At 38.1% G+C, this 23,681-nt stretch overlaps 2 protein-coding genes across 3 annotated transcripts; one reads left to right on the top strand and one right to left on the bottom strand.

Annotated features, from left to right (window-relative positions):
* The first annotated feature begins 2,576 nt into the window (after positions 1-2,576).
* Positions 2,577-10,200, top strand: osgin2 (oxidative stress induced growth inhibitor family member 2). 2 transcript variants are annotated; one of them, XM_061716839.1, is made up of 6 exons: positions 2,577-2,697; positions 5,068-5,160; positions 5,331-5,467; positions 5,545-5,736; positions 5,819-5,910; positions 5,998-10,200. In XM_061716839.1, exons 2-6 carry the CDS (start codon positions 5,094-5,096, stop codon positions 7,175-7,177), a joined length of 1,668 nt encoding a protein of 555 aa, XP_061572823.1. In that variant the 5' UTR covers positions 2,577-2,697; positions 5,068-5,093; the 3' UTR covers positions 7,178-10,200. The 2 variants fall into 2 exon arrangements, with proteins under 2 accessions (XP_061572823.1, XP_061572822.1); XM_061716838.1 differs by lacking the exon at positions 2,577-2,697 and adding an exon at positions 2,983-3,015.
* nbn (nibrin) lies at positions 10,134-23,596 on the bottom strand. Its single transcript, XM_061716836.1, has 17 exons — positions 23,479-23,596; positions 20,220-20,341; positions 18,621-18,745; positions 18,368-18,527; positions 18,174-18,277; positions 17,973-18,090; positions 16,588-16,775; positions 16,356-16,456; positions 16,131-16,263; positions 15,845-16,050; positions 14,753-14,921; positions 13,358-13,970; positions 13,135-13,224; positions 12,484-12,624; positions 11,214-11,327; positions 11,076-11,125; positions 10,134-10,439 (listed from the first exon to the last, which is right to left on the bottom strand). Exons 1-17 carry the CDS (start codon positions 23,507-23,509, stop codon positions 10,406-10,408), a joined length of 2,499 nt encoding a protein of 832 aa, XP_061572820.1. The 5' UTR covers positions 23,510-23,596; the 3' UTR covers positions 10,134-10,405.
* Between the last annotated feature and the right edge of the window lie 85 nt (positions 23,597-23,681).

The raw sequence follows: 23,681 nt of genomic DNA on the forward strand, positions 1-23,681 counted from the left end.
ACAAGAGTGTAAATAATTTTTAACACAAGGGCACTACAACCCCATGCTACCACAGGCCCTGGCTTTTGTACTTTCTGTTGAGATCAGTCTGAATAATTATCTTTATTCAGAACAAAGCGTGTAAATTTGTTCATTTTTAAAAAAAAGGATCAACATGCTTATAGTGTTTGTCAAAAGTTTCCCATAATAACTTATTCCCCATGTTGTCATCCTCCCATCCATTTAAGGGCACCCTTGCCCTTAAATGTTTCCTAATTCCTAGAAATGTTGAATTCTATTTTTTGTACTGTTCCTTCCACCAAGTCGATAGGAAGCTTTTATTTTTAAACATTTCTTTCAAACATTTCAAGTTATATTTCCCCCCCAAATTTTTGACAAACTGGAGATCCTCTCTAATTATTTTTGCTCCACAAAGACTCAGCCTCATGTATACTTTGTACCAAACCATTGTTACAATCACCATGTTGACGTCACCTGTATGAAATCACATCAGTATTGTAGCGTCCTGGAGGACGTGTTGAAAAGATGGACCGAGAGGATACAAGCAGCAGCTTCTCCATTAACCAGAACCGGTTACCATCGACCGTAACCTCCCAAAACATACAGCAACTGGGAGAAAGAACAGCAGCCACTCTCACTGCGTCCTTCACCAGCCTCAAGGCTGATTTATGGTCCCGCGTTACACCAACGCAGAGCCTACGCCGTAAGGAACGCGGCGACCCGCACCGTACGTTTCGCGTCGCGTTGGTGTTAACGCGGAACCATAAATCAGCCTTCATGCTCCGCAGCAACACCCTCATACACAGCAGCCTCCTGTCACTCACAGGCTCTTGTCCCGCCCCTTGCCTTTCCACACAGCCGTTTGGGCCCTAAATGCATTCAATATAACAATTAACTACATAAGTTTCTTAACATTAAGACAGTCACAGCTGAACATACATGCAGGCACGCTACTGTATTTATTTGACGTACTTAAAGTGCCCACACAACTACTTTTATTAGAATGAGTGCAGGTATGGAAATACAAAATCAGAATCAGAATCAGAATCAGAATCAGAATCATGTTTATTTGGCCAAGTCAAGTCAAAAAAGATTTGTTATTTGTAATGTATTTATTTATTTCAAAACAGGGACAGTGCACAATAATACATTAATATAAGAGAATATGCATTGTGCCAGGTTGTAGCAACTTACTATAGGGAATTTGACTCGGTTATTTTTCGCTCACTGTACAGTAAATAGGCAAATGACAGTTCTTATTAACATATATACAATTTAAAAAAAAAGTGAAAGGTGCAGCAGAGGTATTGAAAGGTGCATTGTTACAGCATATGATTGTGATTATTATTATTATTATTGCACAGTGGTTGATTTCTCTGAGACTGAGTGATGAGAGTTCATCAGAGCAACAGCTTGGGGAAGAATCTGTCTCCGTGTCTGGAGGTTTTGGCGTACAAAATGGGTGCAAGTGAAATGTTACCTAACCAGCATTGTTTTTGAGATTTTTGATTATTTGTATATATTAAGCCTATAATAACCCAGTCTAATCAAGGCCTGTAGGCAGGGACGGACTGGGACTAAAAAACGGCCCTGGAGTTTGACTAGGCCCAGCCCAAAGCAATCGACGCGCGGAAACTCAACAAAAACTACAACAATAACACCTGGCATGAGTGTCACAATACTTAATTGTGGCTCATGATACTATACCATCCAAATTATAGCAATAGCACTGATTTGACAAGATGTGTTAAGAGCATAGTATTCTAGTTTAACTTGAATACTCTCACATAAATATGAAGGTCTCACAGTCCCTCTGGTTGAACCAATACAAAACAGGTATCTGAAATACACAACACTGTATGAGTTATGATAAATCACAATGTAATGAGGGTGTGAGGGGTCTGCAGAGATGAATGTAGTGGTTGTGTCAAGTATAGGATGAATTACTTTTCACAAGAAAGAATCAATCTAAAAATAATTAAAAAAAAATAATAATTCTGAATAGATTACATTTTTCATTCCTAATATTCCTAGAAATGTACTTGATTTCAAAATAATCTGTCCCAAACATGAGTATTTTTACCAATTTAACTGAAGAAAGATCTCATATCAGGTGCAAAATCTTTTTTTTTTTCATCAGTTAAATTAGACCTATAATAAATTATCAGAATTCACAACAGTGATATTGGAATCACTATTGCTTGTTAAATATATATAAGAACTTTAAATTATTTTATTATTATTATTATCTTATTATTTATTTCAATTCTTTATTCTTTATGTAGGATGTAATCGCGCAGCGAGGATGCTGAGATGCTGCTCTGACTCCGAGAGCGCTCTCTCCTCCCAGTGCACGGTGAGATGCGCATGTGACGACAAAACAGACGCAGGACTCGGTTAATGTCTTTAATGTCCTGCTATCAACACACAGCGAACATCTACCCGGCAGTCGAAACTTGTGGGCTGATCAGACCTGACCAAACCGGGTCTGTTCTGGATTTAACCGCACGGAGGTGAGCGTGTGTTTGCGTGTGATGACGAGCGAGAGGTTGGCTTATTATCTCGTTCAAGACCCCAGACAGTTGGATCCAGTGGGTCCTCCCACCGATGTCTGCCTATTTATAGGCTTAGAAACGCGCTGCCGCGTGTCGTGATAACAGAGCGCAACCGGGAGACGGAGAGATAAATCACAGCACGGTAAGAGCTCCAGTTCCTGGCCGAGTTTTGCCCGTAAATGTCAGTTTGACTTAAATTATGCAATGATTGTAAGGCATGTGCACCTCGGACGTCTGCTGCACGGAATCATGAGTGTATGAGAGCCGTGAGCCTGTGTGGGTTTAAAAGGATGCTATATGATGATGAGGCAGCTCTGCTGCATCATCTAGCAGCGTGTCAACATCCACATGAATAACTGCTCCCTTCCTGGTTTGGATTTAACCTCATTTTGTAACAGACCTGAAGGCCGCTGCCTGCAAATTGTCCTCAAAGAAGAGTCCCTACTAGATATATTCCCAAGTATGGTTCCTAAATTTTAATTTGAAAACATAATGTCTATGCTTCAAGTCTGTTTGTGTCATTTTGTTGACTCAATAGTGACGCAAGTTTAACACAAAAGTTTACATTATTTTCAACAGATAGCCACTTGACTGAGCACCCAATTCTAGAAAAGCATTTTTTTAATTGCAAAATGCTCAAATATAGTAGAAAAGACCAGGAAGACAGTGCAACAAAGGAAAAAAAACATGAATTTACCTTGGATTCAGGTCTTCATATTACATATTGGTTGTGGATGTATGCCACTGTGGGTTGCATATTAATTCTCAAGCTTTCACTGAAAACACATTTAGGCTTTTTGTCTTTGGTATAGCAGTTTTGATGTGTTCATTTATAGTGTTTTTAACCAGGAAAGGTATTTTATTCATTCGTAAGACAATTGCAGTGTGTGGAGCAGGCACTCTTATCTTCTTAAGCAACTATATTTTGTTCATTCAAAATTATCTAAAACGTATACAATTGTGTTTTTAAAACAGATGAAAACAACACATGATGCACGCAGATCATACTGTATTTACAATGTCCTCTTGTATTTGATGCGACAACTGCAACAAACATTCTCTAGCTGAAAGATGAAGCTTAAAGTCTTTAGTTTGAATGAGTGACCACAACAATCCAAAACAAACCCCATGTAATGCTGTGTTGTTGAATCAGTTTATTCTATTCGCCACTTGCTGAAAGATTCATGATCGCAGTCAGCATCAATGCTGCCATTCAGTTAGATTATATTTTGTTATTTTGGCCAGCTACATTTGTTATCGGTTAAAAAAAGTGGAAAAAAATAAGACAGTCAATAAACAAACCATCTGAGGCGGTGCAAAACCAAACTTTTGTTTTTTGAATGGTCCAAAGCAGAGCAGGCAATATTTGCAAACGTATTGCTTTCACTGAAAAGTGTAAACAAGCTGACAACCACAGACTACGGTTGGCCTACAGACACAGGTCAGACAAGTGGAGAGAGGGAGGGAGGGAGGGAGGGGGGGGGAGAGAGAGAGAGAGAGAGAGAGAGAGAGAGAGAGAGAGAGAGAGAGAGAGAGAGAGAGAGAGAGAGAGAGAGAGAGAGAGAGAGAGAGAGAGAGATGGACATGGAGAGAGAAAAACTGTGCACAAGTGTTATGGAAACTGAGCCAGAAATTTGGGATGTGAGACAAAGGTAGCATGAGGTGCAGTGGGCACTGTTTGCTGCAGCGGGTGGTTAATGTTTTGGCGGGATTCTATGTGTGTGTGTGTGTGTGTGTGTGTGTATGTGTGTGTGTGTGTGTGTTTGGTACGGTTATGAAAGGAGCAGGGGCTCTGATGGTTTGGTCTGTCAGCATGCCAGGACCACATTCTCACCCTGCTGCCATTGAAAGGGGCGGCAAAGACATAAACAGGCCCAGTGGGATTAGGGCCCACTGGGAGGAGTGATCAGGGGGGATTTGCTGCCCGGCGGGCACACAATGGCACCGACATGTAACACACAAACACACACTGCACATACTCTACCGCAACGTTTCACAACAGACTCAAGCCTAAATAAATCTGATGAGAACTCCCTTTTGTTTGCGGAGCGACACTGGGGTTAACAGTAGCCCGCCTCGCCGCAGGCCATGTATGATGGGATTGGGAGGGGCTTGTAGACATCGGGGGGCGACAGTGAGAAAATCTAGGGGCATGTTGTGTTGTGACGGGGTGTTTCCACGTGTGTGAAGCTCCAGACAGAAAGGGAGGGCCATGGCTGCTGTGTGGAGGCACAACAACAGGATGAATACAGGTTTTCTCTTCCTCTATGTGTGGGTTTCCAAGTCAGCTGATGATGTTGGATAGAGATAAGATCTAAGCGAACACAAGACAACAATAACACTGACAGAAAGATCGATTCACAACTGGTCAGATAATCTGACAGAAACATGGGGACAGTGGAGAGACAAAACACAAATGACACTCTGCATTGCGTTTGAATACTGAATGCGCGGCCGAAAAAATCTGGAACTTTCTTCACATCTCTATTGTTGTTTTTTTTTACCCCCCCAGTGCCGGCTCTGGCCCAGGCTGCAGCCATGCCTCTTCTGGAAGAGACCACTCTGCCACAAGATCACCCACCTACCCTCCCTGCGGTCATCATAGGTAAACTTTAACCCTTCACTCTGCAAACCTTTAAATTCACATTGTTGCTCATAACGTTGCATCTTATACACATTTGAAAGGCTTCAAAGCATCTATTTCAACCTAGTTTACATTATAGTGCACAGATTGTAATACACATTTTCAGTTTCTCAAACTTGGATTTGTTTTAGGTAACGGTCCATCAGGTATTTGTCTCTCCTACCTACTTAGTGGATACAAGCCTTATTTAGACACAGCGACGGTCCACCCAAACCCAATACTCTACAGGAAACTACAGGAAACCAAACACCTCCCCATAACTGAGCAGGTAAAACCACCTACAAACTTTTCTTTATGTAAACACAATACTCAGGTGAGACATGAAAATTACTTTTTTTTCTGCAGGATTTGGAATATTTGAGTGAAGGTCTTGAGGGGAGATCAATGAATCCTGTGGCTGTGCTTTTTGATACACTCCTACACCCCAATGCTGATTTTGGCTACGAATTCCCTCCCGTCCTTCAGTGGAGAAGAGACAAGCAACAACACATCCCACATCTGGTTCTTGGAAAGGCAACACCTGGGGGTGCTTGGCATGTAAGCTGCAAACTTGAGTCTGCTTCACTGTATATCATCTTATTTGTTCTGATCAACAATGTTGTTTCCGCTGTTCTTTTAGGCTATGGAAGGCTCCATGCTGACTATTAGTCTTGGCATCTGGATGGAGCTTCCTGGCGTCAACTACAGCGACTTAACCAATGGGAAGCGCAGGTAAAGAGACCCTCATACCAAAGAGATAGCTCAAGCTTCAGTTTAGTTCTGTACCATTGTTGTTCATCATCTCCGTCTGCTCTTTAGGGATGTAACCAGTGACAGAGCCACCCCAGAGGAGATCTCATCATATTACCGTGACTACGTGAAGCTGAAGGGTCTCCAAAAAAATTTTGTTGACAACACCTATGTGACCTCTGTCCAGAAACTCTGCCGGGGGAACGAGGTGGAAAGTCTGGAAAATGGGCAAGCTGATCAAGTAAATGGAGGGGTGGGAGAAAGTGGGAATGAGGGCTTTAGAAATGGAGAGCAGAGTATAAACATAGGAGGAGGGGGGACTCTCTGGGAAATAAGGGGATATCAGCAGGTACAAAATGACACTCATGTCCCCTTCTCTCTTTTTGCCGAGAACGTGGTTTTGGCCACTGGTGCGTCCGATTCACCAGTTCGATTAGGTGTAGAGGGGGAGGATCTACCTTTTGTATTTCACAGCATCTCAGACCTGGGCTTGGCTCTCAGTCAGAGAAAACTGGATATGAACTCTGATCCGGTTTTAATCGTAGGTGCTGGCTTAAGCGCTGCCGACGCAGTCCTATGTGCTTGTAACAGCAACATCAAAGTGCTGCATGTTTTTCGCAAGAACGTAGACAACCCAGACCTCATCTTTAAGCAGTTGCCCAAGACCTTGTACCCAGAGTACCACAAAGTGTACAGTATGATGTGCTCTCAGACCTACACAAATGTGGCTTCATCTTCTACTTCGAACAGACCCCAGGCGGTTAGCATCGCCTCTTCGGTATGTGCCAAGATGTGCCCTAAACCCCAGCTTGCATCAGGTAACGTAGCTGGAGGGGCCAGCACCAACTTCTTTCCCAACTACACCAGTTTCCCTGAACACTGCTTGGTGTCCTTCCAGCCGGACATGAAGTGTTTGCTGCAGGGAACCAACTCTCTAAAGGCTTTCAAGATCTCCATGGCGCTGGTATTGATTGGAACCAACCCAAACCTGTTTTTCCTGAAGGAACAGGGCCAGTACTTGGCTCAGGATCCAACAAGACCCATCTCCTGCAAGCAAAACCCAATTGACATCAACCCCTACACTTTTGAGTGCACCAATGAGCCAGGGCTTTTTGCCATGGGTCCATTAGTGGGAGACAACTTTGTTCGCTTTTTGAAGGGTGGCGCCTTAGGCATCGCTTCCTGTCTGCTGAAGAGACTCAAGAAGAGAGAAAAGCTAATCAGTAATGAAGAAAATAACTTCATTTGAAAACATGAAGAAAACAATACAAGACGGTCTGGTCTTCAGGCACAGATTTAAAACCAACAATGAAAAGAGGAAGGAAAAAAGAAGGAAAAAAAAACGTTTTAATATACTTTCTTCAATAATACGGTGTTCGTCATCCAAGCTACGGCATCGTACAGGTTTCTGAGACCAAAAAGACAACAGATGTACACTCATTAGTTTCTAATGAAACAAAAGACAGCTTTCAAGTCTTGTCTGACTTCATATGAAGTCTCCACATGTCCAGGCTACCATGTGCCAATGTTTTGAAGTAATTCTGTAACCTCATAACAGAATGGGACCTTATTTTCATCAGGGTTATTTATTAATTCACCATGTGTCTTCAATCCATCTACTAACAATTTTAAGCTGCTATATAAGTCTTCTTTAACTTTTAGAATCTTTAATAAGGAAAATAGTAAAAATAAATAAATAAATAAATAAAGGACACTAAACCATTTCTTTCTATGCTATTCATAGTTGTAGGAAGGATGTGGGGGGTCGGCATAGCAACCTGTGATTCCCCATCCAAAATTAACTCTTTGCAGCAATGTTCATTAGTCATATCCAAACATGCAACCCAACAAGTTCATGGCTAAGAAGATTTAATGCTTTAATTACTGTATTTAGCCATTTTTTTCTTCAGTTTTTAAGTTATTGAACATAATGTAAAGCCATTGCTTAATAAATTTGATTTCTTTCTTCTACGATACCATAACAAATATGCAAAAAATCCCACAAAGATTTGAATTTATTCTCATGCAAGATCTTGACAGGATATGGTCAGTAAATGGTAATTCTAGTGTTTAAAGGCATTCATTTTCGTAGTTTGACAAAATCCTCAAATAGGTAATCTAGTGAACAGTAAAAGTCCACAACTTTTGTCAAATGATATTCTTTTTTTTCCATTTGTGCAAAGGTCTTTTCAAAGTCTCAAGCATAGCCATATTTATTTTCCAGTCTGTTTAAGGTACAAAGTACAGAACAGGACAAACATTCAGGAATTTTGATCTCTTAAACATAGAAAGAGTTAAATCTGTGCTTGGTTCGGAGGGAGGTAGCCATAAAAGCAAACCTTTCTCTTTTTTGGTTGTGAACACTCGATTTTCTATTGTAGTAGATATAATCATGAGGCTGACCAATAAGGGTTTCTCTGCGACTGATGATTAAAAATGAGCTAAGTGGCTAACTGATTAATCAGTGTCTTTCTCTAATACTAACACTGTATTTTTTGTTCGTATCATAATAAAGAGACTAAAACATAAATTTGGATGGTTTTTTAAACTAGGGGAGCAGACTTTTGCACAGTAATACAATCTTGGATCAGTTTCAATTTCTGCAAAAACAAAAAAACTCAAAAAACACTGACCACTTTAACAGAAAACTCTGATTTCATAATTATACTATTAGAAAAATAAATGTGCATCACATTCAAAGATGATTCTTTGGAAGGTCAGAGGACATGGTAGAAAATAGATTAAAACACCAGCCAGACCCTTTAACTACAGCCTTTTAAAATGACACATCCATCCATCAAATTAGACGTCACAATTAAAAACCATGGTCCAAATTTCTTGCCTTTTTTTCTTTTAAAATCAATCTATATCTGGCATTCACTAGTTACCATTTTTGTAATAACATCCCACCATTTATTATATCTAACATCTATTAACACCGGAGCATCATTGTAGTCATGTGAAGTGTTTTTGCTGACACTGTGAAGCGGCAGATAACGTTTTGTTCCTGAGATACAACAAACAGGCCAAAAATTTTGCAATTCAGCGTGAATTGCAAAGCTTTTTTTTGTCTCCTTTAAGTTTAGTTCTACATGTGTGAAATTATTCTGCCACATCCTCAAAACGACTTAACAGTAGGTACGACTGCATTGTTAGGTGACAAAAACAACGTAGAAAGGTGACAGTTGTGATCCATTTTCTATTTCTGCTAGCTTTTCTTTCCCTCTGGTCATTTCAGCACTATCTGCAAAAATGTGATTGAAATTTTTTTTGTGTGCGCTGCTTAAGTAACATGCTCATGTAGTCTCATTACTATTTCCTCTGAAAATATACTTAAGCAACTTTTACTAATATTTTAACAATCATATTGGATAGTGAAAATGTTTTTTTTTCCTGTTGATTTACTGAATTTCATCAGAATTATATAACTTGATGTTTTTTTTGTTTCACTGATTTATGACTATTGTTTTGATATAAATATGTAATATGTGCATGCAGGCCTGAGCCATTGCCTGGCATCAGCTGCTGTGAGCAAAAGATTTAAAAGTGCTACAAGGTACGAATGGGGAAGAGTTTGGCGAACGGATTTAACCGCACAGGCAACGAGGGTGACTCAAAAGTGTAGACGATTTATTTTATTATTGTTTATGCTTTACTTAAAGACAAAAAGAAGTGGCTGTTGAATCCGGCTGACACAATCTGCTTCAGTAGCATGATTTTAATTATGTGTTCTCCACATTTTAATGCAGATATTCATGGATTTTAGAAAGTAATTCAAGATACAAGTAGTTAAGTAATAACCTGAGAAATCCCCATCGCAAATTACAAAAATAAAAAGTGTTTCCAGACAGTCCCGATTCCTTCGGTAGTTCTGCAGCTCATGAGAAAAAAAATAAAACATGCACAATTCATACTGAGTTAACTCTAAATGTGGCACCTTCAGTGAAAGTGAAGGGTTGATTGAGCTTCAACTACCTGCACAGAAAGTTCCCCAGACGTGTAACATGAAAACTACTTATCTGAAGTGTTTCAGATCTGAGAAAGTGCCTGAAGGATTAACTCTCTGGAAATCACTTATTAGGCGGTAAGACTTGAATTCCTCAAGTCTCTAGTTCTGCTGAAACCAAGGAATATATTGTCCTGAGTTAAGTTCAACCAGAAAGAATAGCTGCTTTCAGCAAGTACTTTTAAAACTCTCTTGCACAAATGAGGAGTTTTTAATGTTTTGTATGGTATATTTTTTATTAATGACAATTAAAAACTTTGAGAAAACGCTGAACATGACTGTTTTCTTACATTGTCTGCTGTCAGAGATGTAATTATACAAGACTGAATACATTTGTAGAGAACTGGAAGAACAATTTTAGAGATGAAATACTCCAAGCAGTTATGCATAGACTTCTGAACTCCTTCCACACAGGCTTACATACTTTCTGTGAAACTTATCATATCTGGAGTAAGATAAGATACTGATATTTCATCTTCTCTTTGTTATTTTCGTGGGGTTGTACCTAAAGACAGAAAAAAGAGTGCACGTCAAACATCTGTCCATGTACAGTATCCATAAATAACCAGACGGGCTTTTAACATTCCACATGGATCACTCCTGAATGTGCTCAGAGGCATTTTGAAACAATAAAAACAGCCCAAATTAAGCGCTGTAAAACACAGACAATGTTTGAATAGCTAAAAGCAAACAAGCTTCATGCACAGCAGGCCTGGAAACTTTGATTAGACCTACCAAAAAAAAAAAAAAAAAAAATTGAGATTGTTTTCTTAGCAGAAGAGTCTGTTCCCCTGCTTCGCATGACTGACCGAGCATGAATCAGTGATCAAACAGTTCAGCCCTGATACACACGCAAAAGCAATGTCAGACTGTCCCTTTTTCTGCCTAGTCAAAGAAAACACACCAGCTTACATCACCACTATTACCATGGCAACCACCATGATGAAATAATTGCACTGTTCTGATTGTTTAACCTCAAGTTGCAGTGGTTTTATCGCAGCACTTTTCTCTTCAATTTGCTGTCAGAGCCTGATTTTACGATCAGAAACGGACAGCACTTACACTTTTATGGAAAGTGAAGAGGGAGATGATAAAGTTACACAATGTCATACGCCAACAAAAAAGAGATTCACTTTCTTACCTGAACAGGTCATCTCCTAGTGTCTCATCCCGCCTGGTCTGACGTTCCTCCTGAAAAATCATGTTCAGAAAGTTTGAAATGGAGAATGCAAAAACTATGACAGGATATCAAAAAAATAAATGACAAGTGTGACAGTACCTCAGCTGCATCTTTCAACCATTCATCCAGATCAGAGTTCTTGCCTTTGTTGTGAACAAACAGATCAGATCCCCTGATAGTGTGTGGGAATCCATCTGCACCCGTAATGCACGTCTGTCACACACAGATGCAGGAAGATTTATATTCAAAACAACTATAATAATAATAATAATAATAATAATAATAATAATAATAATAATAATAATAATAATAAGAAGAAGATGAGTTGTTGCTATTAGAACGCAAAATAATTAACATTTTTTTCTTGAATAAGTCATTGCACTCCTTGGCACAGACGCCATCTCGATGGTATTATACAACACTGGGCAAAAGTCTTAAGCAGGGGTGATGAAATGTTGTAAGAAAGACTGCTTTCAATATTTTCTATTTTAATTGTTTACTAAGATCCTATAAAAGCTTTTCTTTTATTTAAAATGAATTAATGCTGTTTTGAAGGGAATGGACTGATTATACCACATATTGATTTAATTTTGATCCTTTATTCAGTTTCCTAACTTTACAAATTAACACAATTGAACTCATTAATAAAAAAAAGTGACAAAAATAATAGACAAATCGATCAAAATAATTAAAATTTTATATATTCAACCATTCTTTGTTTAAAAAATGTCTTCCCATCTGTGGGAGACCTTTCCACAGTGTTGTATGTCTGAAAAACTACAATAGTCCTGGTGGAGCCGTAGCAGGATTGCCTGGGAGCTTCAAATGCATCCCACAGTGGTTTCCAGAGGTTTTCCCAGACTCCAGGAATCGTTTTACAGTATATGCTCTATTGATGTTGAAACAAAATAAGCTATTTGCAATTTAAGACAGAAATCTTGTTTGAACTGACTACTGATTCTCTGATGATTTTTACATTTTGCAGATGAATTAATAAGGAGTTTGTGGAAACTTCCAGAAAGGTTTTCCTTGTGAAGTCTACGGGGGTTTTCAATCTTTCTTTTCCTTTTGCATTGTTAACCCCATTATTTTTCCTATTAACATTATGACACCCAATTCTACATTAGTCTAGAGTTTCTAAATACAGTGGAGTTGAAGAGAATTCATATCAAGACCTAAGTTGTATCTGTTAAATACAAGTTCAACAGTTATACTGTACATATTGTAGATTTAAGTTTATGTTGCATTTAAAAAAAAACTTGATATTGTTTGTAGAAAACAGGGTTTGCATTTCAACGGAATTTTTATCTAAATTTTGAAAAGAGCCTCTGCTTTGTGTGTCTGTTGTGCACAGTCACCATCATCTGACCTTGCGGAAACATTTGAAGTTCCTGATGTGTCCGTTGTCCTGCATCTGTTTTGGTCTGGTTTTAGGAGGAGCTGTCACAGTGAGGGATCTAAACTCCACCATCACCAGCTTCTGAGGAAGGTCTTCATCAATCTTTGATTCCTAAAAAACAAAAATGACAGAACTTTAGTCAGAATTCAATTCAATTTTATTTGTATAGCGTCTAATACAACAAATGTTGTCTCTAGATGCTTTCCAGAGACCCAGAACATGATGCCTGAGCAATTATTACATAAACAAAAGAATCCATCATACAACAGATTTTTTACATCATCAGTGTGTATTAGGAACAAAGTCTTTGTATCATTTTAAATAAAATATGTTTCAATGATTTGTAATTTAGTGCATTTTGTTTTAATGAAATTGTTTAGATGACATCCTAACTCTGTTTGGAACTGTTATGCTGTGGTTTTGACATCATAGTGGTTTGATGCTCTAAAATAGAACCCCTTTAAACCTTTTTAATTTGCTGTTGTTTATCAGTGTCAAATTATTAAGACGTTGATGCTTTCACTGCATGCCGTCCAAGACTTTCGGGCTCATAAAAATAGTGAATCTCATTCAAGGAGAGAAGCACAAAAAAGACGAGACCGTTGTTTTTACAGGACTTACCTGAACCTCCTGCTTGATCATAACAGGTTTAAGAGAAGCCTTGATCTCTTCTTTTGGTTGGCAAATATCAACTTTAAGTAATTCTTCATCCTTGAAGAAAAGAAAAGAAAAGAAAAGAAGAGATGAATAATAGATTCATAAATGAGAAAAAGTTGCACATAAAATGAACTGAAGCCATTGTTCAAATTTCAAGTAAAGTTATTGAGGACAAATGTTTCTTCACCTCGATTAATGATCCGTCATCATCTTCGAGAGGTGTTATGTCTTTACTCTTGCTGGCAGAAGACACTTCTGGGGTTTTTTTGGGCCCCTGATTAGTTGTCCTCTGGTCTACTGAGTGTACCTGTTCTGTCTTAACAGAGACGAGATGCTCCTCGGTACGTTCACTGTAGTTCTTTTGGAAACTTTCTTCTCCTGGACTCATCTGTGGCTTACGTTTGCTCCTTCCATTTTCTTCTGGGTCGGAGCGCTGCTTCTTCCTCGTTTGTTGATCTTGTTTCTGTTTGGTCAGACTGTGCACTCCTGGCTTCTGCTGCTGTTCTCGACAGCCTGATGGTTCGTCGTCGAAGTCGTCCATATTCTCAGACATTAGGGACTCCAGTTCATCTATTTGTATCTCTTCTTCAATCTCTTTCCTCTTTCTACTTTCTGAGCGTCCTAAAAACATATCAGACGACCCAGCTGGAGTCTGGGACACAGCGGCAGGACCACTGAGTCTAAATGAGGGCATTTGCTTGGGTATGGTTGGGGTGTGTGAGGCCTGAAGAGTGATGGATGATTCTGGTGCAGGCCGCTTTGGTTCTGACATGACAGCTGAGAGCTCGTCCTCCAGAGGCCTCGAGAGAGAGAGAGCCAGATGAAAAACAGAGTCACATAAAGAAAAGCTCTCAGGTTTCCAAAACGTGTTTTAATTATTCAATTCAGATATTAAGAATTAATACCAAAGAATGAACCAAAAAATCTTTGGTGTGCTACGATTGAGTTTTTCTTAATTATCAATATCAATAAAATATCAACATACATACAATTATACATAATAATTTATATATATAAATATATATATATATATATATATATATATATATATATATATATATATATATATATATATATATACACACACATATATATATATACACATATATATATATATACACATATACATATATATATATATATATATATATATATATATATATATATAAAATTATACATAATAATTTATGATACCGATTGATACAGAATGCTTTTATTTATTCAGGCAGACGCTTTAACGAACCCCGAGATGAGAAACTCATGGTTTTCAGTTTCAAATCAGCGTTTCTGAATATGTTGACTTTCAGTTAAGCATCGCAACTATTAAAAAGTGCCTATGGAGCTGTGTTACCACAAGTCACCACGTCAAAAATATTAAATAAATATTAGATATTAATCAAATTCATTACAGAAAACCAAAATGAGTATATGATTGCAGGTGAAATAAGTTAATTTAAAATCTCATGACTGTTCCAGCTTTACGGGATCTGTGATGGACTAAATGTCTTCCTTTTCTGGTGCCACTCAAAGCCATGATGGGTCTAACTGGGTGTTCAAAAGTACAAAACATCCACGTGCTTACCTTTTCTTCTTAACAGGCTGAAAGAAGTTGCTCAAAGTCGACTGTTTCTGTGGAGAAGCTTGTGCAGACGTTTTTGGCTTCTGAGGAGATTGCCTGTAAGGGAACTTTCTGCCACTGTTGGTCTTTGAAGCAGACGGCGGCAGTGGTCTAATGTCAACACCTCCTTCACCTGAAACTCCACAAAAGATGGCTTTAATGAAAATTTGCAAACGAGAGGAGAAATACGTCTCTAACACCTGTGAGTGTGTGTGTGTGTCTGTGTGCTGCCATTCAACACATCTTGGCATAATTCATTACAGAAAGGGGAGAAACACCTATTCTTAAGTTAAAAAGTCACCCTACCAGCATCTTTAAAGATTACTAATTAGCACAATATCTCAACAGATTGTGAAGAAAACAAATAAATTACAGCTTGATTATGGTTAAAAAATCAGAACTACTAGTAGTTTGGTAAATGCTGAAATCACAAACAATTTAACATGATAATCCACTGAATGTTGAAGCACATTTATCAAGCAACTTTAGGGGTAAACTTAAATAGTGGACGAAAGTAAAATTTGAATATATGAAAATGATTCAGACCTACAAAGCAAAATAAAGCTGCTCAAATACATTTCTGGCCAGATATAGCCAGAATGTTATTCAACCGTTTAGTTTCCATTTAAGTCTGAAATATGAAATAAAACACAGAAAATCCTAAATAATAATAATAAAAAAAAGTTTATTATATACTATAATTAAACCACCCCCTATTTTTCCTGAAAAGTTTCCACTTTTTTTTTGGTATTGGATAATATGATTTATTTTTTCAACAGTATTTAACTATTTACTTTTAATTATTCTTATTGTGCTACAGAGGTCTCAGAAATTCAAACATGATACATCCGGATTATATAGAATTAAATATCTTCATGTTGAAACAAAAAGGAGGATGGGAGTCTTTGTTTGAAGTACACAAGACAAAACATAAATATATACATATATTTATATGTGTGTATATAATTTTTTTTATTACACTGATTTTTTATAAATCATGATCTTTTTTAAGAGTTTTAGAGGATTGAAATTGAAACGTCTCATTCATGCAGCTACCTGCTACTTTGGAGTCCAGTTTCTTCTTCTGAGAGTCTTTGTTTTCTGAAGCGTTAAACGATGAGTTTATCGTATCTGGCACCATGCACTGAGTAGTCGGCGTCTGAGCTGCACGCCTGGGTCCCTGGATCTGACTGCTGTGGGTTTGCTTCTTGTCAGGGGTTTCTCCGACCGCCATCACTCCCGTCATCTCACAAATCTCCGTTCTAAAGAATCGAGAATAAAAAATGCGGACATCTTGACCCGCTATGGTAGCGGATGTGGGTCAGGGAGAGCTTGAGCGTACCTTTGCGACTGCTCTGTGTTGACTGCGTAAGCTGTGATGTTCTGAGACGTTGTGGCTAACACAGTCTCATCCACGGCCACGTTCTGCGACAGTGACGCACTCGGGATTCTGGGTTTCACTTTTTGCACATCATCTAAAGTGCAATCAAATAAAAACAAGAAGAAAATATTATGTAAAAATGAAAATAGAGAATCCCCTTCAGTGCTTTTGTGTGTTCACTCTTACCGGAGCCTGTCATTGGACAGGAGGGATTGCAGTACTTGTCACAGGAAGCGTAGATGGCAGCCAAACCGATTTCAGACTCTACGATGACTCGACGGCCTTTTCTGTCGGGGGTTAAAGGAGAAATGAGAGGGTCTTTAAGAGGTCAAAAATCACCCAGCAACCTCAACAAATAAACCATTAAAACACACTTTAAAGGGCTTTCCTGAATAAAGGGCAGGTGATTGCAGGCTACCTTTGAATGATGCTCCTCACAGAGTTTGCCCACTCTGAGAGAGGAGCACTTGGCACTTGGGAGCTGCCCGCTGCAACATCAACCACACAGCTGTGTGGAGACTCCAGCAGGTTGCGAGGCAGAGATTCCTCCTCCAACAGCTCACTCTTGCCCCCTCCAAAAGTCACCGCTGCACTCAGACGCTTCAGCTGCAAACAGAGGAATGATGCATCATCCCCACATGGCACCGTGACGGCAAAAGGATATCATAGCTAGCGGTTCTGCTCTCCAACGGATAAGAATGAGGTTTAGCACTTTTATCTGAGCTCTGCAGTGTCTTCACTCACATCAGTTCTCTCGCACAAAAGATATTTTAAACATTACAAATGCCCTTTATAAAAGTACGTCTGAACGGCAAAAATACGTTTCTGTTCCATCATGTTTGAGCCCTCTACAGGTTCAGGTTTTATATCCGTCATCTCTTCATCCGTGAACTGAAGACACAAACATACAAGTAGAATGTGTAAATTAATTGATTCAATAATTTAAAGTACGGCTAACAATTTTGATTACATTAACTCAAATAAGAAAGGGTGGAAAAAAAAATAGATTTGGCTTTTTACTTTGTCCTATATTGTCGTTGAATAAAAATTGACCGTTCTTCATGAATGTACTTTTTGCTTGCAGCCTTAATAAACGTTTAGGTCAAACCTTTGGCTTTACTTGCTTGTGATCTGGCCTTTTCCAGAGCTTTCTGTTTCCAGGAGCACCGTCTCACTCATGCAGGAGATCATTTGAAATACAGGTTTTTCTAAACACTGGAAAGATGGTGGGGTGTTGTCTGAGTGCAGCACACGAGTGCCAGGACGTAACCCAAAAACTACACAGCAGTCTTTTGTAAGCGGCACAGAGAGTGGATAAAGCCTCAAACAAACCTGCTGCATCCATTGAACTGACTGCACTGATGTAAATAGCACATGTAATTAGGAAGTATGTGTAGCAACAACCCAAAAGTGTGGGGAGAAGAGTGGAGTTGTGGTGCATTTGTGGAAACATATTGTGTAGTAATTATGGGTGTTTGCAGCTCGTGTTATAACAAGCTCTTGGCGGCAGCTGTGATTCTCTCAGAGGACCCCAAACTGAAGACTCAACGCTTGGCAACTGATAAACATAAGGCTCACAGGAGTATATCATTTATTTTGCCATACATCAGGAAAAAAAAGAGCGAAGGAATTATATCACCAACAGGTTCTGACTTCTGTGTCTCACTGACTCCCTATAGTTGATTAAAGAAGAGTAAATACTAGAAACTTGTTGTTGTGTGACTTCTACCTCTAAATGAGACAGCAGTTGTTTGAGCAGCAGGAAAACATCACAAGATAATCATAGAAGAAGAAGTGACACACCTGCTTGGCATTGAGGAAAATGAAGGTCTTTCCACTGAAAAGTTGTTTCCGAACTGGGATTGTTTTGAGGTTAACATCCTCCTTGTTCAGGCTGGGCTCATCGATCTCAGGAATAAAACTGGAAAAACAACACATGAAGGAATTAATGTTCACTTCTGTGGTGCCGGACAAGTTAATCTGTGACTGACATCAATAATGTACCTCTCAGCTTCAGGAAGTGGCAACTTTTGCTGAACTGCGTTGTTGAGCTCTGAGAAGAACTCCGGCTTCACGATGGGACGACAACACAGCAGAGCAGAGATAGTCTGATTTTTTTTAGAAAGGAGAGGAAAACATGAATATGTGGTGAATGTGAACTGTGTTTGTGCTTAACGGGGATACAAAGTGGACCTGACCTTAACAGTTACTTTGACAGTGGGCATGGCCAGGTGGGTGCAGTCCTGGGTCCAGGTGTTCACCAGTTTTCCACCTAAAGCTAGCAGGGCCTGAGAGAGCAATGCCTTCCCGGCGTTGTCCACACATGACGAACACACTACAGGTTTCTGACACAACACACTGAGACAAAAAAGACAAAATTAAGAAGATCCAGGATTTCACTAAACTATTTCTGAGCCAACGTAACTCACCACCACTTCTTCCATTAAATACCTGAATTTGCTGTGAAAAACGCCAAACGTAACGTTGTCTCCCGACGTCAGGTCCACAGGTGCTGCTGTCAGCTGCTGGTTATTGACAAATGTGCCGTACTTGGAGGTGTCTTTTAGAGTTAAGGTCTAAAATCAAAAAACAAAATTATTACATCCATCAGTCAAATAAAACATTCTTCTTTTAAACTAATCATTTCAAAATGAGAAATATGCTCTTTTGAAAGTGAGAATCAGGAGGAAATTCGTGCCCAGCAAGTTCTCTTTAAGAGCAAATGGGAAGAATTACAGACTTGCCTGCATTTCAAGCATGTCCTCCAGCTACAAAACAGTGGGGCAGTGCACGATATCATCATTATTAGATACTCTGAACAACCTTTAGGTGGTGCTGTCCTATTATTGTCTAATATAACACTCCATAATGGCTGCGACTGGCTGCACATCAGTGCTCAATGGTGACAGTATTCTATTTTAAGTGTCATTGCTCCTGAAACTGCTCCTTTTTTAAATTATTTTTGCTTCTGTCCTTAAGCTCCTCAAACATCCCAGCTCCTTTAGCAGCTCATCCCCTTATTCTTCTCTGTTTTTCAAGCTGTGTTGTTCCTTTGTCAAAGAGTATTTTTAAAACCGATGATGATTTGCAAGTTAACTGGAGCGTTTGAGAACTATGTCGCCTTATAAATGAGCCACAGTCTCCTTATCAAAGAATAGATATTGCTTGGCTGATTCTTCACGTGAGAAATCAAACTTAAGTAGCTTCCACACAATTTTAAAGTGATGTCTGATCGCTGCTGAAAATATTTATTTGACAAAAAACATTTTATTGTATAATATTATACAATAAAATTATACAAAAATTAAATATGGCAAAAGTAATAATGTTTGTCATAGTTGACGCTGAATAACACGACTACGCCACCTGCTGGTGTAAATGGGTACAAGTATCGGTCCTTTGCTATTAAAGACAATACAGTATTAAAAGTATGATTACTACGAACACTTTGACACATACAGGACCAATGCGTATGTCAAAGTGTCATTACACATCAAGTATTTTTTAATACATATATTGTTGCAGTGATTGGGTTATAAAAAAAAATAGTTTCTAAAAAATAAAATAGATCATGTATTTCTTCATCATCGGTAAAAATCTAAATCAACAAAGTAACATTAATGATGAAATGTAACACTCATGCTCAAGCAATTGTTTGCACGTTACTATAGACGAGGTTGTGGTTTTGTCATGGCAGTCGCAGTGACAACAGTGTAGTTTGGCAGGTGTGGCATACATATTTAGTCAGGTGCCACTCTGTAAACACACAATTGTGACGTCAGCGTATAAACGAGTTTCTGCAAAGAGTCGCTGAGATCAGGTGGTGTGTGTCCATCTAACCCTCGAAATATTTAGCCTTAGAATAATTAATGCTTGGATCAAAGTTAAGGACATGCTGCAGCTTATAATTTCAACTGATCCACAACAGTTTACACTCTTTATTCAGTCCAATTAAACTGTATATACTGTGTTTGTATAATTATTAATAATTATATATAGTAATATATATGATAGTTAATACTTAATTAACAGTTCTGTCTCCTCTCTCACCTGATCAGAAGCAGTTAGATGAGCGTGAGACCTGCTGATGGACTGGTCGTTGGGAAGAACGATGTCACAATTCTTGCGCCCCACTAGGTACTCTTTGCCAGAGAGGAGATAGTGGTACTCACCTGTTAAGAGAAAGATGGTGGGTTATTAGTTCACTTATGTGAAAGCCTTACTATGGTTTATAAAAACTGACTATAGATCTATAGAATTAACTCACTTGGTATCAATTAATTAACAACATCCCATCAGGAAAATGCCACATGCTCATTCTGTAAGGCGGTTTCCAGACTAACACGAGCAGCATTTTTGAGCATTAAGGACCCATTATGTGATCAAGTATAAGTTTATCGTGTCAAAGGGAAAGAGAGACGAAGTCCAGCAGCAAATTCTGGAGTTTGTTTTTATGAAATGAGAGAAATTCCCTAAATAAAGTTAGAAAGCCACAGCAGTGATGGAGAACATATAGAATGAATTTCCTACATGACAGTTCATGTCTGCTTACACATGTGCAGACAATAAGATGTACGCTTGCCATTTAGACCTCCAATGTGTTCAAAGGCCAAAATACAAATGCCTTTTTATCGGACACACTTGTGGTTGCAAATCGAATTCCTGGATTCCCCTTTTCAACAAATATGTGATGCTAATTAAAAGAAATACAAATGTATTTAGAATAAATAGATTGATACATTATATTTCACCTAGTATTGGATTAATAATTGGTATTGGCCAACACCCAAACCCCAGGTATTCGTAAGAAAACACGGTATTGGAGCATCTTTACGTAGTTTGTGAACTAAAGACACCAACAGTTAAATATCTAAGAGAGAAAGGCTTTTTTCATTTGTTCTTTACTTAGAATCTCAGCAGCATAACATTTGGGCTTTTCAAATATCTGGACCTCAAGCTCGTGTTCAGACATCATCTGAGTGGAGCCACATGTTCCTCAGAGCTGTCAAAGAGATCTCAGCCTTCATGGTGCTTAACAGCCTGGCTTTTTACCTACACTCCCCCATGCAACTCCCTACAGTCCACGATGACATGCCGTCTTGTTTTTCTTTTTGATTACATCTTAGAGGACATGGTATCCAATTTCATTTTTTCCACTTCACCTCCGCATTTTCATTTTTTCTTTGTCAAATCATTCATCAGTTCACACAGTGATCAGCACAGCAGAATTAATTCAATATTTGATTTTTGTTTTGGTACTTATTTTTTTTTCCTTTTTTTTTTTACACCCTGCCATGCTGCCAGAGATCTCTGAATAATCATCCAGTCTTTCAGAGTGATCAACCTGTTCCCATATTTACTTGTAAAAGCCTAAGCCCCTTTATTTTAGAACCATATAAACTGAGGTGTGTCGTCTCCAAATTGCTGACACCACATTTAAATGAGTAAAATACATAAAAGTTTGGGGTTTAAACATTTAATATGCTGTCTTTGTTTTAACCATTTTCAGTTTCACACATCACTCAGATATTCATCATTGCATTTATCTATTTTTAACATAAGATATTATTGTTTAATTATTATTTCAATTTTACACAATACCCTGACTACTCTAGATGTCTGTATGTATGTATGTATGTATGTATGTATGTATGTATGTATGTATGTATGTATGTATGTATGTATGTATGTATGTATGTATATGAACATTAAGCCCGAACTGTTTTCATGTTTTTAATATTAATATTAATAACAATTATAATAACAACAATAATATTAATATTAATTATATTAATTATAATAACAATAATAATATGATCTCCACTCCATATGTCTGTGTCTTAAGGACATTTCAAACACACTGATTCAAGTATATATTGCAAAACAAACTTTTGGTCTTTATGTCCACACCCGTAACTTGTGTGTATACATGTACATGTACATATACATATATATATAGCCTGCCCCGTCACCCACCCACGGACTCATTTTTGTAAATTATTTGTAATTTATTTATCTCTTGTACTTTGCACTATTTACCCAAGCTACACTGTCTCTCCTCCCCCTGAACATCTTCCTAAATGTATGTAATTTGTGTATGAATGTCTGTGAGTCAGTTGTCTACTGTTAGGTGTTTTTTAAAATAGTGTTTTTTCAGCTACTAGATGCCCCAATTTTCCTTAAGATGTCCATCCATCCATCTATCTATACACACACACGCGTGCGCATGTATGTATGTATGTATGTATGTATGTATGTATGTATGTATGTATGTATGTACATACATACATATACAGTACTCGAGTTGAGGGGGGATGAGGGGGGATGGCATCCCTCCTGAAATAAAAACGGTCAAAATCATCCAGAAAAATAACTTATTTGACAATTTTCCTCCTGTTTCAAGTACATTTTCACTTTAAATAAGTATCTGATCTGCCAGTGATCTGCCAGTGGGACAAGATTTATGTTCTCATTACAAGCAAAAAAATCTTGTTCCACTGGCAGATTTTTCTACTTATTTTAAGTGAAAATCTACTTGAAACAGGTGAAAATTGTTGTTTTTTCCAGTGATGAGTCTTGTTTTAAGTGTAATGAGATTTTTTTTACTAAAATGAGACATTTTAACTAGAACTAAGACAAATATTCTTGTTAAGATTTTGAGTTTTTGCAGTGATCCATTTTACTTATCCTGTGAAGGACAGAGTCATATTGATAAGTTCAGAAAACAGTTTTTTATTGTTGTGTTTTGATGTATTTGATGTAAGCCCAGTGGATATTTAAAGCTTACAGAAGGCTGCATTTAACTGCTGCTATGTCATTCCTGCAGTATTTCTGCAGGTGTTTTGGTCAGTGCTATTATTTGTAATATATTATATTATTTGTAATCAGCACAAATTATCTGTTCCCATATGATAAAATCCACCATCCCCCCTGATTTTTTTTTTTACAACTCGAGTAGCCTACTGTACATATACATATATATATATATATATATATATATATATATATATATATATATATATATATATATATGTATATATATATATATGTGTGTGTGTGTGTGTGCGTGCGTGTGTGTATATAAATCAAGGCTTGAAATGAGCTGCATTAAATCATCTTCATCGGACAAATAGCTGTAATAAACATAGACATATATGTCTATGGTAATAAACTCCAACCACGGTGCAGTTTCTGCAGGAAGAGTTCACGCTTTTCAGCTTTTCCACTCAACTTCTCTTCAAGCCCTAAAGTCTCAGCCGCTTCAGTCATGAGCCAGCTTACAAACGTTACTGGTAACGAAGAAAGTTACCTTCAGGCTGTAGGGGTGTCAGTATCCACATTTTTCTGCTTTTCGATGCTGATAATTAAGTGAAACGTGAAAAAAGTTTCGAGAAGAGCGCTCCATGAAGGTAAACACTCAAGGCGCGCCAAAGTGACGACATAACACTGCGCTGCTTTTTACAAAATAAAAGCATGAGAAGAAATTAAAATGAATGAATGAATGAATGAATG

The sequence above is a fragment of the Cololabis saira genome, chromosome 3 (assembly GCF_033807715.1).
Source record: "Cololabis saira isolate AMF1-May2022 chromosome 3, fColSai1.1, whole genome shotgun sequence".
NCBI lineage: Eukaryota > Metazoa > Chordata > Actinopteri > Beloniformes > Belonidae > Cololabis > Cololabis saira.